Source organism: Chaetodon auriga, chromosome 16 (assembly GCF_051107435.1).
Source record: "Chaetodon auriga isolate fChaAug3 chromosome 16, fChaAug3.hap1, whole genome shotgun sequence".
Lineage (NCBI taxonomy): Eukaryota > Metazoa > Chordata > Actinopteri > Chaetodontiformes > Chaetodontidae > Chaetodon > Chaetodon auriga.
The window spans coordinates 7,744,562-7,759,482 of NC_135089.1; the positions used below are offsets into that span (position 1 = coordinate 7,744,562).

General features: G+C 42.4%; 3 protein-coding genes across 4 annotated transcripts; 1 reads left to right on the forward strand and 2 right to left on the reverse strand.

Moving 5' to 3' along the window:
• Positions 1–617: 617 nt before the first annotated feature.
• Positions 618–2,756, reverse strand: p2ry11 (purinergic receptor P2Y11). 2 transcript variants are annotated; one of them, XM_076752673.1, is made up of 3 exons: positions 2,703–2,756; positions 2,068–2,128; positions 618–1,810 (listed from the first exon to the last, which is right to left on the reverse strand). In XM_076752673.1, exon 3 carries the CDS (start codon positions 1,743–1,745, stop codon positions 816–818), a length of 930 nt encoding a protein of 309 aa, XP_076608788.1. In that variant the 5' UTR covers positions 1,746–1,810; positions 2,068–2,128; positions 2,703–2,756; the 3' UTR covers positions 618–815. The 2 variants fall into 2 exon arrangements, with proteins under 2 accessions (XP_076608788.1, XP_076608787.1); XM_076752672.1 differs by lacking the exon at positions 2,703–2,756 and having other exon boundaries at positions 2,068–2,243.
• A 421-nt stretch (positions 2,757–3,177) lies between these two features.
• On the reverse strand, positions 3,178–7,428 carry ppan (peter pan homolog). The gene is made up of 12 exons (XM_076752670.1): positions 7,216–7,428; positions 6,714–6,884; positions 6,352–6,453; positions 6,186–6,236; positions 5,811–5,981; positions 5,524–5,600; positions 4,982–5,089; positions 4,697–4,820; positions 4,529–4,607; positions 4,198–4,327; positions 3,944–4,101; positions 3,178–3,847 (listed from the first exon to the last, which is right to left on the reverse strand). Exons 1-12 carry the CDS (start codon positions 7,228–7,230, stop codon positions 3,429–3,431), a joined length of 1,605 nt encoding a protein of 534 aa, XP_076608785.1. The 5' UTR covers positions 7,231–7,428; the 3' UTR covers positions 3,178–3,428.
• A 27-nt stretch (positions 7,429–7,455) lies between these two features.
• angptl6 (angiopoietin-like 6) lies at positions 7,456–14,870 on the forward strand. Its single transcript, XM_076752671.1, has 7 exons — positions 7,456–7,499; positions 11,478–11,974; positions 12,065–12,202; positions 12,299–12,500; positions 13,708–13,901; positions 14,323–14,593; positions 14,686–14,870. The coding sequence occupies exons 2-7, from the start codon at positions 11,504–11,506 to the stop codon at positions 14,868–14,870; spliced, it is 1,461 nt and encodes a 486-aa protein (XP_076608786.1). The 5' UTR covers positions 7,456–7,499; positions 11,478–11,503.
• Positions 14,871–14,921: the final 51 nt, after the last annotated feature.

A 14,921-nucleotide genomic window follows, 5' to 3' on the forward strand; every position in this document is an offset into this window, starting at 1 on the left:
TTTTGCGGTTTCAAACTAGGAGGGTGAAAATAAATTATAGTCAGTATTTTGGCTCAGTATCATGATCAAAATATCCGACATTGTAGAGTTTAAATGTTTGACACAGGGTGATAGAGAGGTTAAGTGAAAGGGTTGCCCTGTGGTGGAAGTGTGCCCATACCTCACAGCACAAGTAACACTTGTTCTTTATCAGTTTCTTAAAAAATAATTTCTGATGCATAGAATTGTTTTTGTTACCTTCCACTAATTCATGCTTTGTGTTGTGGCTGAGTACATTTAACATTGTAACCCTCTCAACAATGTTGGAAACCACTTCCTCATTCTTTAATAAAACAGATTTTTCGACCTGATGCAGTTTAAATGTCATTTGCTTCTGTCTTATTAAATCTGATTATGTTTGTGCTGTTACAGACAAAATCCTCATTGTTACATGATCTTTGTAACAGGGAGTATGTCTCTACAGTGAAGCAAAATGCCTGTGATTATATCACATATGCATTTGTGAATTATGGATCATAATCTAAACTTGGTCAGCGGATACAGAATAACCATTCGTCAGTCTCACTTCTTCTTGATGTGGTGCAGACTGGGTCAGACAGGAAGTTCAAATGTTTTTTCAAATATTAAAGCAACAAAAGAATCTTTATTGCAGTCACATTTCAAAGTTAGAAGAAAAATACATTTCAGCAATCACAAGAATAAGAAATTAGAACAAGACTTCCTGTGTAAAAAATACTGTCTAGAATGAAAAATTGCTCAAGTTTCACAGCCTGAAATAATGACGTGCTTCTCAGAAAAGTTGTCAAGGAACAGCTCTACTTCCTCATCTCTCTCCCGCTGTTGTCCTCTGAGCTCTTACCACAACAAGCTACACGTATACTGTCAAACACTGCCATGTAAAGGACCGGATGGATACACATGTTCAGAGTGGCCAGTCCCTTGGATACTTGGTACATGTCATAGACTTCACAGCCAGAGGTGTTGCCATTGGTCTTCAGGTAGAAGTGATAGATCTGAAGGATGTGGTACGGCACAAAAGAAATGGCATACAGCACGAGCACTGATGCAACTAACAGGGCTACCTTGCGTTTCTCCAATGTGGTTATGCTGGCGTTCTTCCACACCACCCGAATCACCACACAGTAAGAAGTGAAGGTAACCAGGAAGGGAACAAGACAGCCAAACACAGCAAGAAAGATTTTGTAAGCGAAATGAGGGCTTTCATCCCCCTGAGTCTTGTCATAGAAGGACACGCAATGAGTCGTGTTATTGTGCTCACGCACAGAGGCAAATTTCAACACAGGGCAGGAAGTGACTCCCACGATGATCCAGATGACGACGCTGACGGCCTTGGCGTGGGCAGGCACGACATGGGACCGGGTGAAGAAGGGACACGCCAGGGCCACACATCGGTTCACACTTATGGCCATGATGAAGAAGATGCTCACATACAGGTTGCAGGTGAAAAGGAACCTCTCGATTTTACACACAGCGTTGCCAAACACCCATTTTTTGTCAAGTGAGTAGTAGACAATCAGCAATGGCAGGGTCAGCACGTACAGCAGGTCACTGATTGCCAGGTTACATGACAGGACGACACCAGTGTGCCAGTCCTTCCTCTCTCTAGCCAGCAGCAGCCACAGAGCAAACAGGTTTCCTGCCAGGGCCACAATGAACTCGATCCCATACACCCAGGGCAGCAGGTCTGTTTGAAACTTCTCACATTCAGAAAAGTTGTGCACCATCTTGACTTCAGCTCAAGGTTATTTTGTTATCCAGCTGCTTTCACACAATTTGCATTGTCCAATATCTGTAAATTGAAGTATGTTGGTTCAATAAAGTCCATCCATTTGAGTAAAAGTGAGTCATTTTGACACAAGCTTAAGTACAGTTCATATTTAGATATTTGTTACTGAAGAGGCTCTGGGAAGTTAGGAAACCTATCCAGAGAAAGCAATATTTAATTTTCTAAAGAGTCAATGCAGTATACAATGTTAGATGTTATAAAATGTCACATTCCTAAAGCAGAGACTTAATTTATTTATAAGAAAAGCAAAAATCACTTACCAGAAGGCAGACTTGCAGAGTACTGGTCTGTGGAGAAACTTAAAACCCGAGAGTTCATTTCCTGTGTGATATGCATATAGAACGTGTTTGAACTGTCTTAACCATCAGAAATATTTCAACAAGAAATGTGGGTGAGACATGGTGGACTTACAAACCCGCCAGTCACTTCCTTTTACCTTCTGCATAGATTTCCCAATTTGAAGAAGTGAAACCATCATGACACACATGCTTTTGCAAAACAAATGGGCAATAAATATCCTACACTGTGTTAATTAACTGATTTTCAGGTTTTACAGAGCATATAAGGACAATGGTGGCCCTGCAGCTTAGCAGGAAGTACTGTAGGTCACGTCAGAGCATGCAGGCCAGCAGTTCAAATCTCATTTAACAAACAAACAATGCCTTTCACTAATGGCGAATAATAGCTTTGAGCTTCTGGTTTTGGGATGTTTCCTCCAAAACCTTTTTCTAAGCTGTATATGTTAATCATGTTGTTGAAGCCTTGACAAAATCTACTCGATGAAAAAATAAATTCTACAATTAGAAACAACCCATAAATGTAGCCCAATTGTTCAGTGAATACCAAACAAGCCTTTTTCACAAATGAATTCAAAATCTGAGATATTGCTACTTACATCTCAGACACTGGTGGAGAACCTTTCAGGAGCTTCAGCAAGTGAAAACTGAACAACGATGGGCGTGGTGACTAGGTCTTTTCAACACTGAGAGGGCTTAAGATGTATCATAGATAAAGGGAAATACCTGCTGGCCAAATTCTTAAAAGTGCCTAAATTCTTCCTTTTTTTTAGCGACATCTGCTGGGAAACATACTTTTTTTTTTTAATTAAAGGACCATCCTATTAATTTATCCCTCAATTTAGCTTTGAATACAAATACCTGTCAAATACATTTGCATAAAAGTGACATAAGAACAAACAAAACGTGAGTTTCTGCAATAAACTGAATGAGCTGAATTAGACAAACATCAGGTCTTTTTGTTGTCATGTTAAATTAAAAATGTCTTACAGGAAGGAACGTTATTCCACAGGATAAAAGACCCTGAAATTTGGCAGCATCGACGAGAACAAAATCCAAATTAAATTGGAAACATCATTTTTAAAACTATTTATTGAACAAATGCATATTCAACATTAATTCACACAGTGTGGAAAACACAGCACGTTTGTTCTCTCTTGTCCCTCTGCTGATTTACAACAGTCTCACAGGCATCCACCGCTCACTGCTGAAGCCTTCCCAGCCGTCACGGGCTGAGGCATTGATGGTGGATGGATGCTCGCTGCCATCTGGTGCTTCCGCATAATAACACATTCAATGTCCAAATCAGAGAGAAGAGGCAGAGCTCAGCCTTTTCCCTTCCTCCGTTTGAAGCCCTGCTCTGCTCCTTTCTTCTTAAAGCCCGGCTTGGCTTTCTGACCTTTAGATTTGAATGTTCTGTCCTTATTATTCTTCCCGCTGAATGTTTTGTTCCCTTCAAATTTCTTCTTCCCACCAAATTTCTTGTCCCCCTCGCCAGCCTTTTTTGCTCCAAATGTCTTTGCTCCAGGCCTCGCTTTCTTTCCAAACGGCTTCTCCCTGTCCCTGGATTTCTTCCATCCTTTCCCTGTATGGTCTCTGTGCTGCTGTCCACCTGGACCGTTTCTCTTTGGTGATCTGGCATCTCTGTCTTTCCTTGGAGGTTTACCAGGGGACAGCTTTCTCTTCTTGGCAGGTCCGTGAGTCTTTTCTGAGCCCTTCCTCTTCTTGGCACTTGGGAACATGTCTGCACCAAAAAAAAAAAAAAAAAAGCATTGGTCAATGACTACATTCAAAACAACAGCCAAGAGCTGACGGTTTACAGCACACTAGTTCTATTCACCTTCATCTGGCTCCTCTCCTACAGCCTGTCTGTAGTACTCCACCTCATCATCAGATTCAACATCAGCCACTGCACCCTCCTGCATCCCGGGATCCTCCACCTCACTGTCCTCTTCAGCCTCGTGTTGTTTCCTCTTTATGCCTTCCATGCTCTTTCTCCTGGAGGGAAAAAAACCAAAAAACAACTGTTTTACATTTCAACCAGGTGAAAAAATGGATCTCAGATGGGTCAAATTATCAACAAGGTCAAATTACTTGTTCTCCTCCTGTTTCTCTTTTTTCTGAGCAACATTCTGCTCCTGCTTCTTTCGGCGATCCTCTTTCTCTTTTAGCTGGGCCTCCTTCCTGTTCAGGATCTCCTGTATCTCCTCCTCCGACTTGGAGACTGGCACACACAGCACATAACAATTTCCCGTTACAAGACGATCTGTATCGTATCTACATCAAAAAAATATGTACTCTTACGATGTATCAGTAAGCGTTTACTTTTAGAGAGAAATCATAGAATTCATACAAATACTTTCATCATGTACACCAGAATATATCAAGCAGCAACATAAATGAATGAGGACCAGTGTGCACTCACTGAAGTTGTGATAAAGGACATTCCCCTCTCCCATGCCTTCTTGTATCTTCATCAGCTGCAGAGTCATGCGAGGTCCAATCTGAAGTCAACACAGTGCAACAGTTCAGATGCCATCCACGCATCGCCTCCATGTTGTTTCCAAAAGCTGCACTTCAACAGCACACTCACCTCGGTCAGACGGACGGCACTCTGCTGGGACGCCATGTTGCCTCGGCCAGAGTAGGCCTGGGGCAGCTCAGTTATGTTGTGCTCCGCATCCTGTTCTGCCTCACTTTCTGAAAGGTTTGCCCCGCTAAGAGAGAGAGAGAGAGAGAGAGAGAGAGAGAGAGAGAGAGAGAGAGAGAGAGAGAGAGAGAGAGAGAGAGAGAGCACGGAACAGTTCAGATACTACAGCTACACCTCCAAACTACACGACCTCATAACTAAAAAATTATACCTTAACAAGAGCCTTACTTCATCAGCAGCTCGCTGATATCCTCAAACTTGCTCATGTTGGGGAACTTCTCCTGCATCAGCTTCTTGACTCCGCGGCTCATGCCCACAGGGACGACCTTCAGGCTGCTGCAGGTTGGGAACACAATCAGATGGATCAGTGAGACATTTTAAAAATCAATAAAAAAGGAAATCTGGGTTATTTGAGTGGAGGCCCATCAGTGCGTTTACTTTGAACATACATCACTGAACAGTCACATCACAATCTGTCATCATCTGAGCCCAACCATCACTGATTCACTGAAGGATAGATCTGTGTCGGGTGGGGTGATGCGGCCTGAAGGGCATCACACCACATCTATAGTTTATTCTTTTTCTTTACAAACTACTTTAACTCTTTACAAAACAAGCCGAGTTAGCCTTACAGTTCTGTACTTTGTCAAAGAGCAGCTACAAGCAACAGTGCAAGTGAGCAGCTGTGACGCTCTCTGCCAACAACCTAACATGCTGGCAAACACTGAGAGAACAACTGGAATGTTATATTGAAGAGTATTTTTACTTACTAGTGCCGAAATTCAATTTCCTGGGACACAGGGTTGTAGTTCAGCAGCACACACCTCTTGATATTGTTGAGGTTTACCTGGAAAACAACAACAGCCTTGTTTCTTTGTGCCTGAACTCAGAGTTAAAGTCTCTCAGTGCTAAATGACTCGAGGATTCAGAAATCAGAAAGCGTTTACTTTTCGAAAATCTTCAAAGGTGACCTCAGAAGACTATACTGTCATCATAGCTGCAAATCTCCAGTCAAAACAAGTGACAACACTGCAACGGTTTTACTGGGAAAACACACCTTGTGCACATTAATGGAGGGAAACATGTGCTGAAACATGGTGGCCATGAGTTTGATATGCATGCCATCAGATCCAAAGTTGTTGAGGACGAGTAGCGGATGGTGCGTGAACTGCTGCTCGTGCATCCTGTGCTTCTTCAGAGATGAGACCACATCTTTGATGAGAGAGTACTGAAAAAAAATAAGGATAAGTCCTTGTAAAAATGGAAAAATAAAAATTATACAAATAATTAAGAGCTTTGCATGACTTGGCAGTTCGGGCACATCAGTGCGTTTACTTTGAAAGCATCACCAACAGTCAAATCTTAAACTGTCATCATCTGTGCCCATCTATCTCTTGGTGCCAGGGTCTTATTTGCACATTCACATATTTACCTTGAGCACTCTGAAATGAAGCGTGGGACCTTTGGGAAGTCGAGCGAGTCTCTGAAAGCACAAGTCATGTGTTGTTGAATGGATGGTGTTACAGGTTTAACACAGCAACACTGCAAAGTCCTCCAGTGCTCAAGACCTGTTTGCTAATGGAGCGATCTGAACTTACCATGTTGAGGGTGCTGGTGGTCTTGCTGAAGATCATGAAGTGTGTCACTCCCAGTGGTCCTGCGATAGCCACAAAGTCTTTCAGCACATTCTTCTTCCTAATCTGGTTTAGAAAACAAAAACAGTTTCAGGCACAATGAGTGTGAAACTGCAATGATAAGGCAAACAGGGCAGCAACTACCATGATCAACTGTTGCACCTGAATAAAGCCCATATTGATCACAGATCTACACTGTTGATGCAAGTCAAAGCAGCCAAAGGATCTCACAAACCATGGCCTAATCCAGCTGTGACTTGGAGGCACATACGGTCACACTGCTATGTTGAAGACAGACGGTCCTGCTCTTAGTTTTGCACACTGACCTTCAGAGACTCTGCAGTGTATGGCTCCATGACTCTCCGCACGTCCAGGACGAGCTGACCGGCGTTTTTCCCAATCTGACCCCGATGAAACACGAAGGAGTGGGGCACGGATCCATAGGTCTCATTGGCCACATGGTTGGCTGATGCTCGGCATTTCTTCTGATTCTTGGTCTGAAAACACCATATCCAGTTATTAAAAGTCTCGAAAGAAACACTGAAGTGACATTTGACAGATTCCTGCGTGACTTTACTTTGAAATACAATTTAAGATCGCAGCTAATTTACCGAACACGCCAGCTAACATTACAGGACGTAACCACGGAGCTCAACATGCTCCAATACTGTTAAAATAAATGGACGGTCGACTGCAAGTCCTCATTTAATATAAATCACCCTGTTACAACACAACAATTAGACAGTCTCGTGAATAATAGCGTGAAGTTCTCATCGGGGTAACTCAGTTGATGCTAATCTGCTAGCACAGGCCGTTGCTTTACGTTACCTTTGATTTCCCCATTATTCAGCGAGAAGTGGAGCGGGTGAATCCAGTTAACGTAGGAACATTAGTCGTTGCCACAGTATATTTAAGATGTCAAGGGCACAAATCCGTTCATTATGCCCACAAAAGAATCTACGACAGTTAAAACTGTTCAACTACGAAGTGACCACGAAGACTTCCACATGGTTCTACATCTGTGTGTCACACACTTATGTCTCCGTGTTGCTAAGAGGTCTGGTAATAGTTCCTAAAAGAAGTGTTCCGCGGGCACGGGAGCTGAAAATACTGTAAGTGTAATGTACAATAAATTCTTGTAACCTGTGCAAGCTACACATATATAAAGAGTAAAAAAAATCAAGTACCTTTTACCTTTCTTATTGGATTACCTTGATAAAAGCGAGCTTCCCGATAGACTGAAGATTGTTTATTTACTAGTTTAACGATCTTTAATGTTGTTTTGTGAGATGTCTCAGATGCTTTATTGATAGCTGTCTACAAAAAGGTCTTTTATCTGTCTGACTGACGTTTCTCTTACAAATGGTTCGTCGGTGAATATTTAATAGAAGACTTGAACGTGCCAAAGTGCTCATAGTTATTACTAACAACGGTAACAGTGGCATTTGCTGTAACTGTTTCCTTCGATTAAAACTCCTGAAATTATGCAAGAATTATAAAAGACTACAATGCTAAAACTACGATATTAAAAACTAGACACCCTTGTGAACGTTCTGTCCACCTCTATTCTCATACTTAGCTGTAAACATAGCAACGAGAGTCATAGAGTTTTCCTCATACTTTTATTTTGAAGGTTTTAAAGAGTAGCTGTAGAGTCTTCCGCCTGTCTTCTTCCTATTGGTATGAACCATAGTTGAGCTGTGTGTTTTTATAATCAAGAGGTTTTACTGCCCCCCAGTGACATATTTAGGAACTGCAATACTAATGAACAAACAGTAACCATGTTTACAGTTCCCGAATAGTCACGTTGAAAACCAACAAATAAACATTCTTCAGTGGAAATATGAAAAATATATTGATAATTCACATTTTTGGTCCCCTTAGGACCAATGTAAATAGTATGTTAATTAATAAGCGGCAACCTCCTTACATTCAAACATCGATTTGGTCCATGCCGAAGATCCAAGTACATTCAGAATCACGAATCGCCATTGCCCTCTAGTGGTCACATTGAGGAACTGCAGCAACGACATTCGTTAAGTTTGCGTTAATGTAGATCGGAAGTAATCGGAAAGGAGTTGATCTGAACTGTTCATATTCATAGTTTTATATTTTTTTAACTTCACATTCTCCACATGGAATTTTACTAATATTAACATTGACTTTCACGTTATAATATGTTGTATATTTATAAAATATTAATGGTATCAATGAAGATATTTTACTATATTTTATTGAGGAAACTCTCTAGTTTCTTCGCTATGATGGTCCAAAGACAACGCAGACCCCCACCCATTTCCTCACGACACTACTAACTAATGTTAATAGTATCAATAATATACACCTTGATACACTTTGGCCCTGCACCATGTAGTATATGTAATTAAAATTTGCTTAACTGCCCTGACAATAATGAAGCACAGAAATGGCAGATGTTTTTCCACACAGAGTATGTAAGTAACAACAGAACAAAAGAAACACAAAAGGCATTATTGCAAAGCATAATGTAAAAAAAGACCATTGATGATGAGTATCATCAATATCATTGTCTCTTTTTTTGGAGTAACACTTCTCTAAAATGTTTCCAAAGGTATATTTTCCTCCTGATGAGTGTGGAGCTGTAGATTTTAACTGTCACCACCAGAGAACAGCAAACATTATCATATGTTGATCATTTCTATTTATAATTATACTACCTGTTGCTGTTCAATGAGCCGGTCTATGTTAGGCTGCAGTGTGTAAACTAATTAATCTATTTGGTCATTTATGTAGGCCAATTCATATGTTTTTGTAAAACAGGACCAATAGGTGAATTTTAGCAAAGTCAACATAACTAAAAAAGATCAGCAGTTTCAATTATTAAATGTTGAAAAAGCGAGAAAAAAAGTAATTATATGCCCGTGTTAAAGAGAGGGACGGAGAGTTGTCTCTTGAAAGTTTAATCAAGAGTGGCAACAGAGAGCAGACAGAGAACAACAAAACCCTGAAGCATTTGTTTTATTTTAGGGAACGGGAGGAATTGAAATCATAAGGCAAGGCAACAGTGCTAGTTGCTGTTAAACCACACACACACACACACACACACACACACACACACACACACACACACACACACACACAGTTGTGGTATACACACTTCCTTGACGGATATTATATCATAGTTGTCAGGAGCAGTTCTCAGCATATCTACAATGTGGGCTGTGTGCTTCAACTCACCAGGACACACCTGGCCACTGAATATGATGCAGCTCCGGATTTACATGCTAACACCAAACAGTTGTTTTAACTTTGTAAAGTTCAAAAGTAAACCATGCTGAACTCTTTCTTTCTTTTTCTTTCTTTCTTTCTTTCTTTCTTTCTTTCTTTCTTTCTCTCTCTCTCTCTGCATTATCACATGAATCAGAAAGCCATTGCAGCCTACCCTGCAGGTTGAAAGCATGCAGATTTGTGGATGTCTCTATCAAAGAAGTGAAAGTCAAAACATCGAGGTCATGCGTCGTACTTCACTTAGGCTACACTAAAGCTGCTGCATTTTGATGAAGAAATTTGAAGGGAAAAAAAAGCACTACTCAACAATTTGCTTGAGTATTTACATTTTAACATACTTAGCACTGTTATTTCACTACACTTCAGAGACAAATATTGTACCTTTTACTCCCTTACAATTGTCTGTCAGTATCTGGTTACTTTGCAAATGAAGTTTTACATATAAAACATATGATCAGACAATATGATGCATTGTAATGGACTGAAATACTACAAAACAGTAGGATAGAAAATAATCAAAACTAGCATCTTCTCCACCAGCTGTGACATTAAAATATTAAAATATCTTTTATAATACGACAGTCTGAAAGGGGCCATAATGGCCACGGTTTTTGTTATTTTCTTGTGTAAAACAGTCAAACACATCACTTTGGGCTCTGGGCTATTTTCATTATATTCTGACATTTTTTTATACTACATGCCCATTTCATCCCTAATCATGATGCTACCACGTGTTACCAATTAACCTGTTTCCCTCGTGTAAGCCTCTGTATTTAAATGCTGCACTAGTTCAGCTCCTTATGAGGCAGAGTCTGTGACAGGACAGCAGGTTGATGGCTGAGGGAGGAGACATCTCAGGATTCCTGCACCAAGCCCCAAGTTAAACAACGAGTACTGGGAGGCGGCGTCATTTGGGTAGTTTGTAATTAGTTGTCTCCCTCTTTAGAGATCCTGAGACAGAACCGCGGGCGGAGAAGAGGCAGTCTAGCTGCTGACGAAAGCTGAGGGTCCTCTGATTTTTGCTTTTCCTTGGGATGTATTTGTGAGCCAAAATCCTCTGGCGTCATCTTCACACCAGCTAACGACTTTCAGTCTGGAGGAAGCGGCCCGTCTGTGTGACTCTTCATAATCCTTGAACATGTGATTTTTAAAAGGCACTGCTCTTTATTTGACATCTGTGCATCCTGGGAGCTGCAGCTACACACCGGAGCAGATCAAAGACATCCTAAACACTGTTCGGCTGCTACAGTAAGCTCTGGGCTGGGAATGGTCTCAAGCTATGTCAGTTTAATCCACTTTAACGCAGACTGGAATGCACTTGCACTGATTATAGCATCCAATAGCATATTGTTAATCAGCTCAGACTCTGCTTGATTCAGAAAAACGTATTTTATTTTGAAGTGTAGACTTATATTGGTACCAGTGATGTGTCCCATTGAGGGAGATTTTTATGTCAGTGTCAGTATTGACCTATTTGGATTCATGTGTTTATGGTGTTGACCGTGGTTGTTGAGCTTGGATGACTCTGACTCTTCTGTTGACTGTGTGGTGGAAGTGTGTTGATTCTGGATGGTGGATGTTGACTGTTGTCCCTTCAGTGTTGACCTGCTAATAAATTCTGGCCAGGGGGGAAAGTGTGTACTTTCACCTTGCAAGGAAACATCTGGTGAACAGTCAAGGCTCAATGCACACAGTTTCATTGAAACCAAAGTTTGACCTTGTTTCGGGGAGTCAGATGTGTTTCTGTAAGAGTTTTCAGTCAGAGAGGATCAGTGTGATTATGTGTGTGCTAATTCTCACCATGCCCTCTCCTCCACTTCCAGGGTGTCCTCAGAGGTTGAACAGATTCATGGAGAAGACACTGACACTGGGTCTGACTCTTTTCTTAACACTCTGTCTGGACATACCAGGAGCTGGAGGACAGAAGGAGGCGGCTCATGGCGAGAACACCCAGAAACGTTCATCACGATCTCCAGATGGTAAAGCAGGCCGTTGCTCCTACACCTTCATTGTTCCACAGCAAAAGCTGACAGGAGCGCTGTGTTTGAACACACAGTCTGCCACCACCAACCGCTCGGAGGTGGCGGCGCTGCGGGTGGAGCTCATAAGGCAGCAGGAACAGTTGGAGAAGCTCCGGGGCCGGCTGGAGCAGGAGGGCTCCCTTGCCATGGAGGTAAGAGCTCTGCGCAAAGAGAGCAACAGCATGAATTCTCGCATTGCCCAGCTCTATGCCCAGCTGCTACATGAAGTCATCCACAAGAAAGACCAGGCGGTGGAGCAGCGAAGGGTGGAGAGCCTCCTGCTAAACGCTACAACACAGGTGAGCAGAGAGCTGCAGTCCTTATTAATGTTTGATTCATGCCACAGCAAAGCTCCATCTAAATATTATCAAACATCTGGAACACCTCAGGCGCTGCAGGTGTCCAGTAACTACAGGGAGCTGGAGAAGAAATACGGAGCCCTCACCTCCATGATGAGCTCCCAGAACCAGCTCATTGCTCGGCTGGAGAAGCAGTGCCAGTGTGGGGACTCCACCCAGTCCTCTCTGGTAGGGACCAAACTGTGGTCTGTATGTTGCAAAGTTACGCTGGGTTTTCACACAGGCACTGAGAATACTGTGTTGTTTTTGTTTTGGCCTGCACAGGTGACGACTGCACCACCAAAAAGCCGGTCTAACGTGCATCCTAATTACAGCTCTGAAGCCAACGAAATGACCAACGATGTTCAAAGGGATCAAAGTGCTCCTCCACCACTGCAGGAAAAAACAGCTCATTCCATCCCCACCACTGCAGCCAACACTCCCACAGAGCCTCCCTTCATTAGTTTCCCTGTCACACAGACTCCAGGTACATCAGTGTAAAGCATGTCTTATAGCAGAAGTGCTTGATTAGACTTAAACCTGTGTGTATAAGTGCATCAATCTTCTGTCAGAGTTATTTAGCTGTTCAGATAAGCAGAAGCCGAAGGAGTCAGTGACCTGCTGGTGGGAGCCCTCTCTCTCTGGGAATGCCTAAACAATGTCAAAAACAGCCAGCAGCTCTTATCAGAACAGAGAGGACTTAATCATGAAGACACACTTGTAAGCACACACATGAACCGCAGTGTTTGCCGAAGCTTTTAATGACAGTTCTACTCTACACTTGCACAACTGGAATGTTTAAAATGACAAAGTAGAGGATTTGTGCAGTCCTTTCAACATGTCAGCAGAACTAGTGACTCCATCACATGAGTTACTCACCATTTCCTAGACAGCCTGATGAAAGAGCGTGCGCTGACACATGTTGTTTGTGTGAATATGACAGAGTATAGACCACAACACCATTAGACATTATCAATGTGCAGACTCCAGTGGTCATTTTATCACTGCAACATGAGACACTGAACATGTGTTGAGGAAAAATTCTTCAGCTCTGAAAAGATAAGCTGGAATAGTTATGCATCTAAAATCTTCCTGACACTAAACAAGCAGAATTCCACAACCCTCTGTGAGCGGCACTCTTTTGTCGCGACTGACTTAAAGCAATGAGATTGACACAAAATGAATCCTCAGGAGCCACTAACTCCATTTCAAAGGCTTACTATGAAAAAATGAAAAACTACATGTTGATAAGATCCATTCTGTCTTGATTCGACTCTCAATACCTCAAAAACTCCATATTAGCTCTTTATTCTGTCATTATAAAGCAATTATTAATGCATTAATTTGCATGACCATATTGAACAACTGCAAGGTCATAAACTAAGAGTTCTCCCCCAATGACTTCCTAATCACTGCTTACTGATAGTATGTAAGGAAGTTGAGGTACATGAATTATGACCATAATAACCAAACCTCAACCCTTACTAACCCAAGCCCCCAGAGTAAGCTATGAATAAGTGCTTTATAATGATTGATATGCATGCTACTAACCACCTAGTTAGTGGTGAATATGTGTATCCTAATATAAATTTAAAAAGAATTTCAAAAAGTGATATATATTATAATTACAACATATCTCTGCGTTTTTCTTATTATCTCTCACTTGGTTGCTACATACTTTTCTCCCATCTCAGGGCCGTGGCAGGACTGCCAGCACGTGCTGGAGTCAGGTGAGACCACCAGTGGGATCTACCTGCTGCGCCCACAGAGTGCCAACCGGCTCCTGCAGGCCTGGTGCGAGCAGAGTCAGGCTCAGGGAGGGTGGACGGTCATCCAGAGGAGACAGGATGGCTCCGTCAACTTCTTCAGGACCTGGGAGCAGTATAAGGTGATTCCACACATCTGCAAGTCTGCAAAACACACTGGTGGTAATGCATGCTAATGTTTGATAGTTGGGACAAAATTACAGTTGAGGCTAATGGGAATGCTGTCAGTTTGCAGATGTTCAGTTATAAACCACAGATTTGAAATTTTGACTTGATGATGGCGCCAGAGGAAAACTCAGGGGAGCCCTACTGTGATAAAAATTCATCCTGATGGGGGCATGAACGTGTTTGCTAAATTTCTAGGAAATCCACGCTTTTTGCCAAAAGTATGATTCATCCTCTGGGGACCATGGATGCGTTACAGAATTTCATGGCAATCCATCCAATAGTTCTCTAACACTGCAAATTCCAGATCCAATGCTGCTGCCATGAATATGAGAATTCATGCATATGAGCTCAAACTGGTGTGTTGGTGTATTACAGCAAGGCTTTGGGAACCTAGATGGAGAATATTGGCTCGGGCTTGAACACCTCTACTGGATGACTAAACAGGCCCAGTATAAGCTACGGGTGGCCCTGGAGGACTGGCAGGGCCGGCAGGTGTTTGCTGAGTATGACAGCTTCCACCTGGAACCGGAGAGTGACTGGTACCGACTGCGGTTGGGCCAATACCATGGCAACGCAGGGGACTCGCTCTCGTGGCACAACAACAAGGCCTTCACCACTCTGGATCGAGACAAGGACAGCTACACAGGTCTGCTCACCCTGCTCGCCCTGTTTGTCAGCCCCCTGTTGGTGTTTAGGCTTTTCCCTGTTAATCAGCTCGTTCTTCTGTTGTGCCATCAGGTAACTGCGCTCATTACCAAAAAGGAGGCTGGTGGTACCACATGTGTGCCCACTCCAACCTGAACGGTGTGTGGTATCGGGGTGGACACTATCGCAGCCGCTACCAGGATGGAGTCTACTGGGCAGAGTTCCACGGAGGGTCTTACTCTCTGAAACGAGTTTCCATGATGATCAAACCTACATAAAATATCTATGGACATGTGAGAAAGAATGATGATGGACTGATGTAGACATAT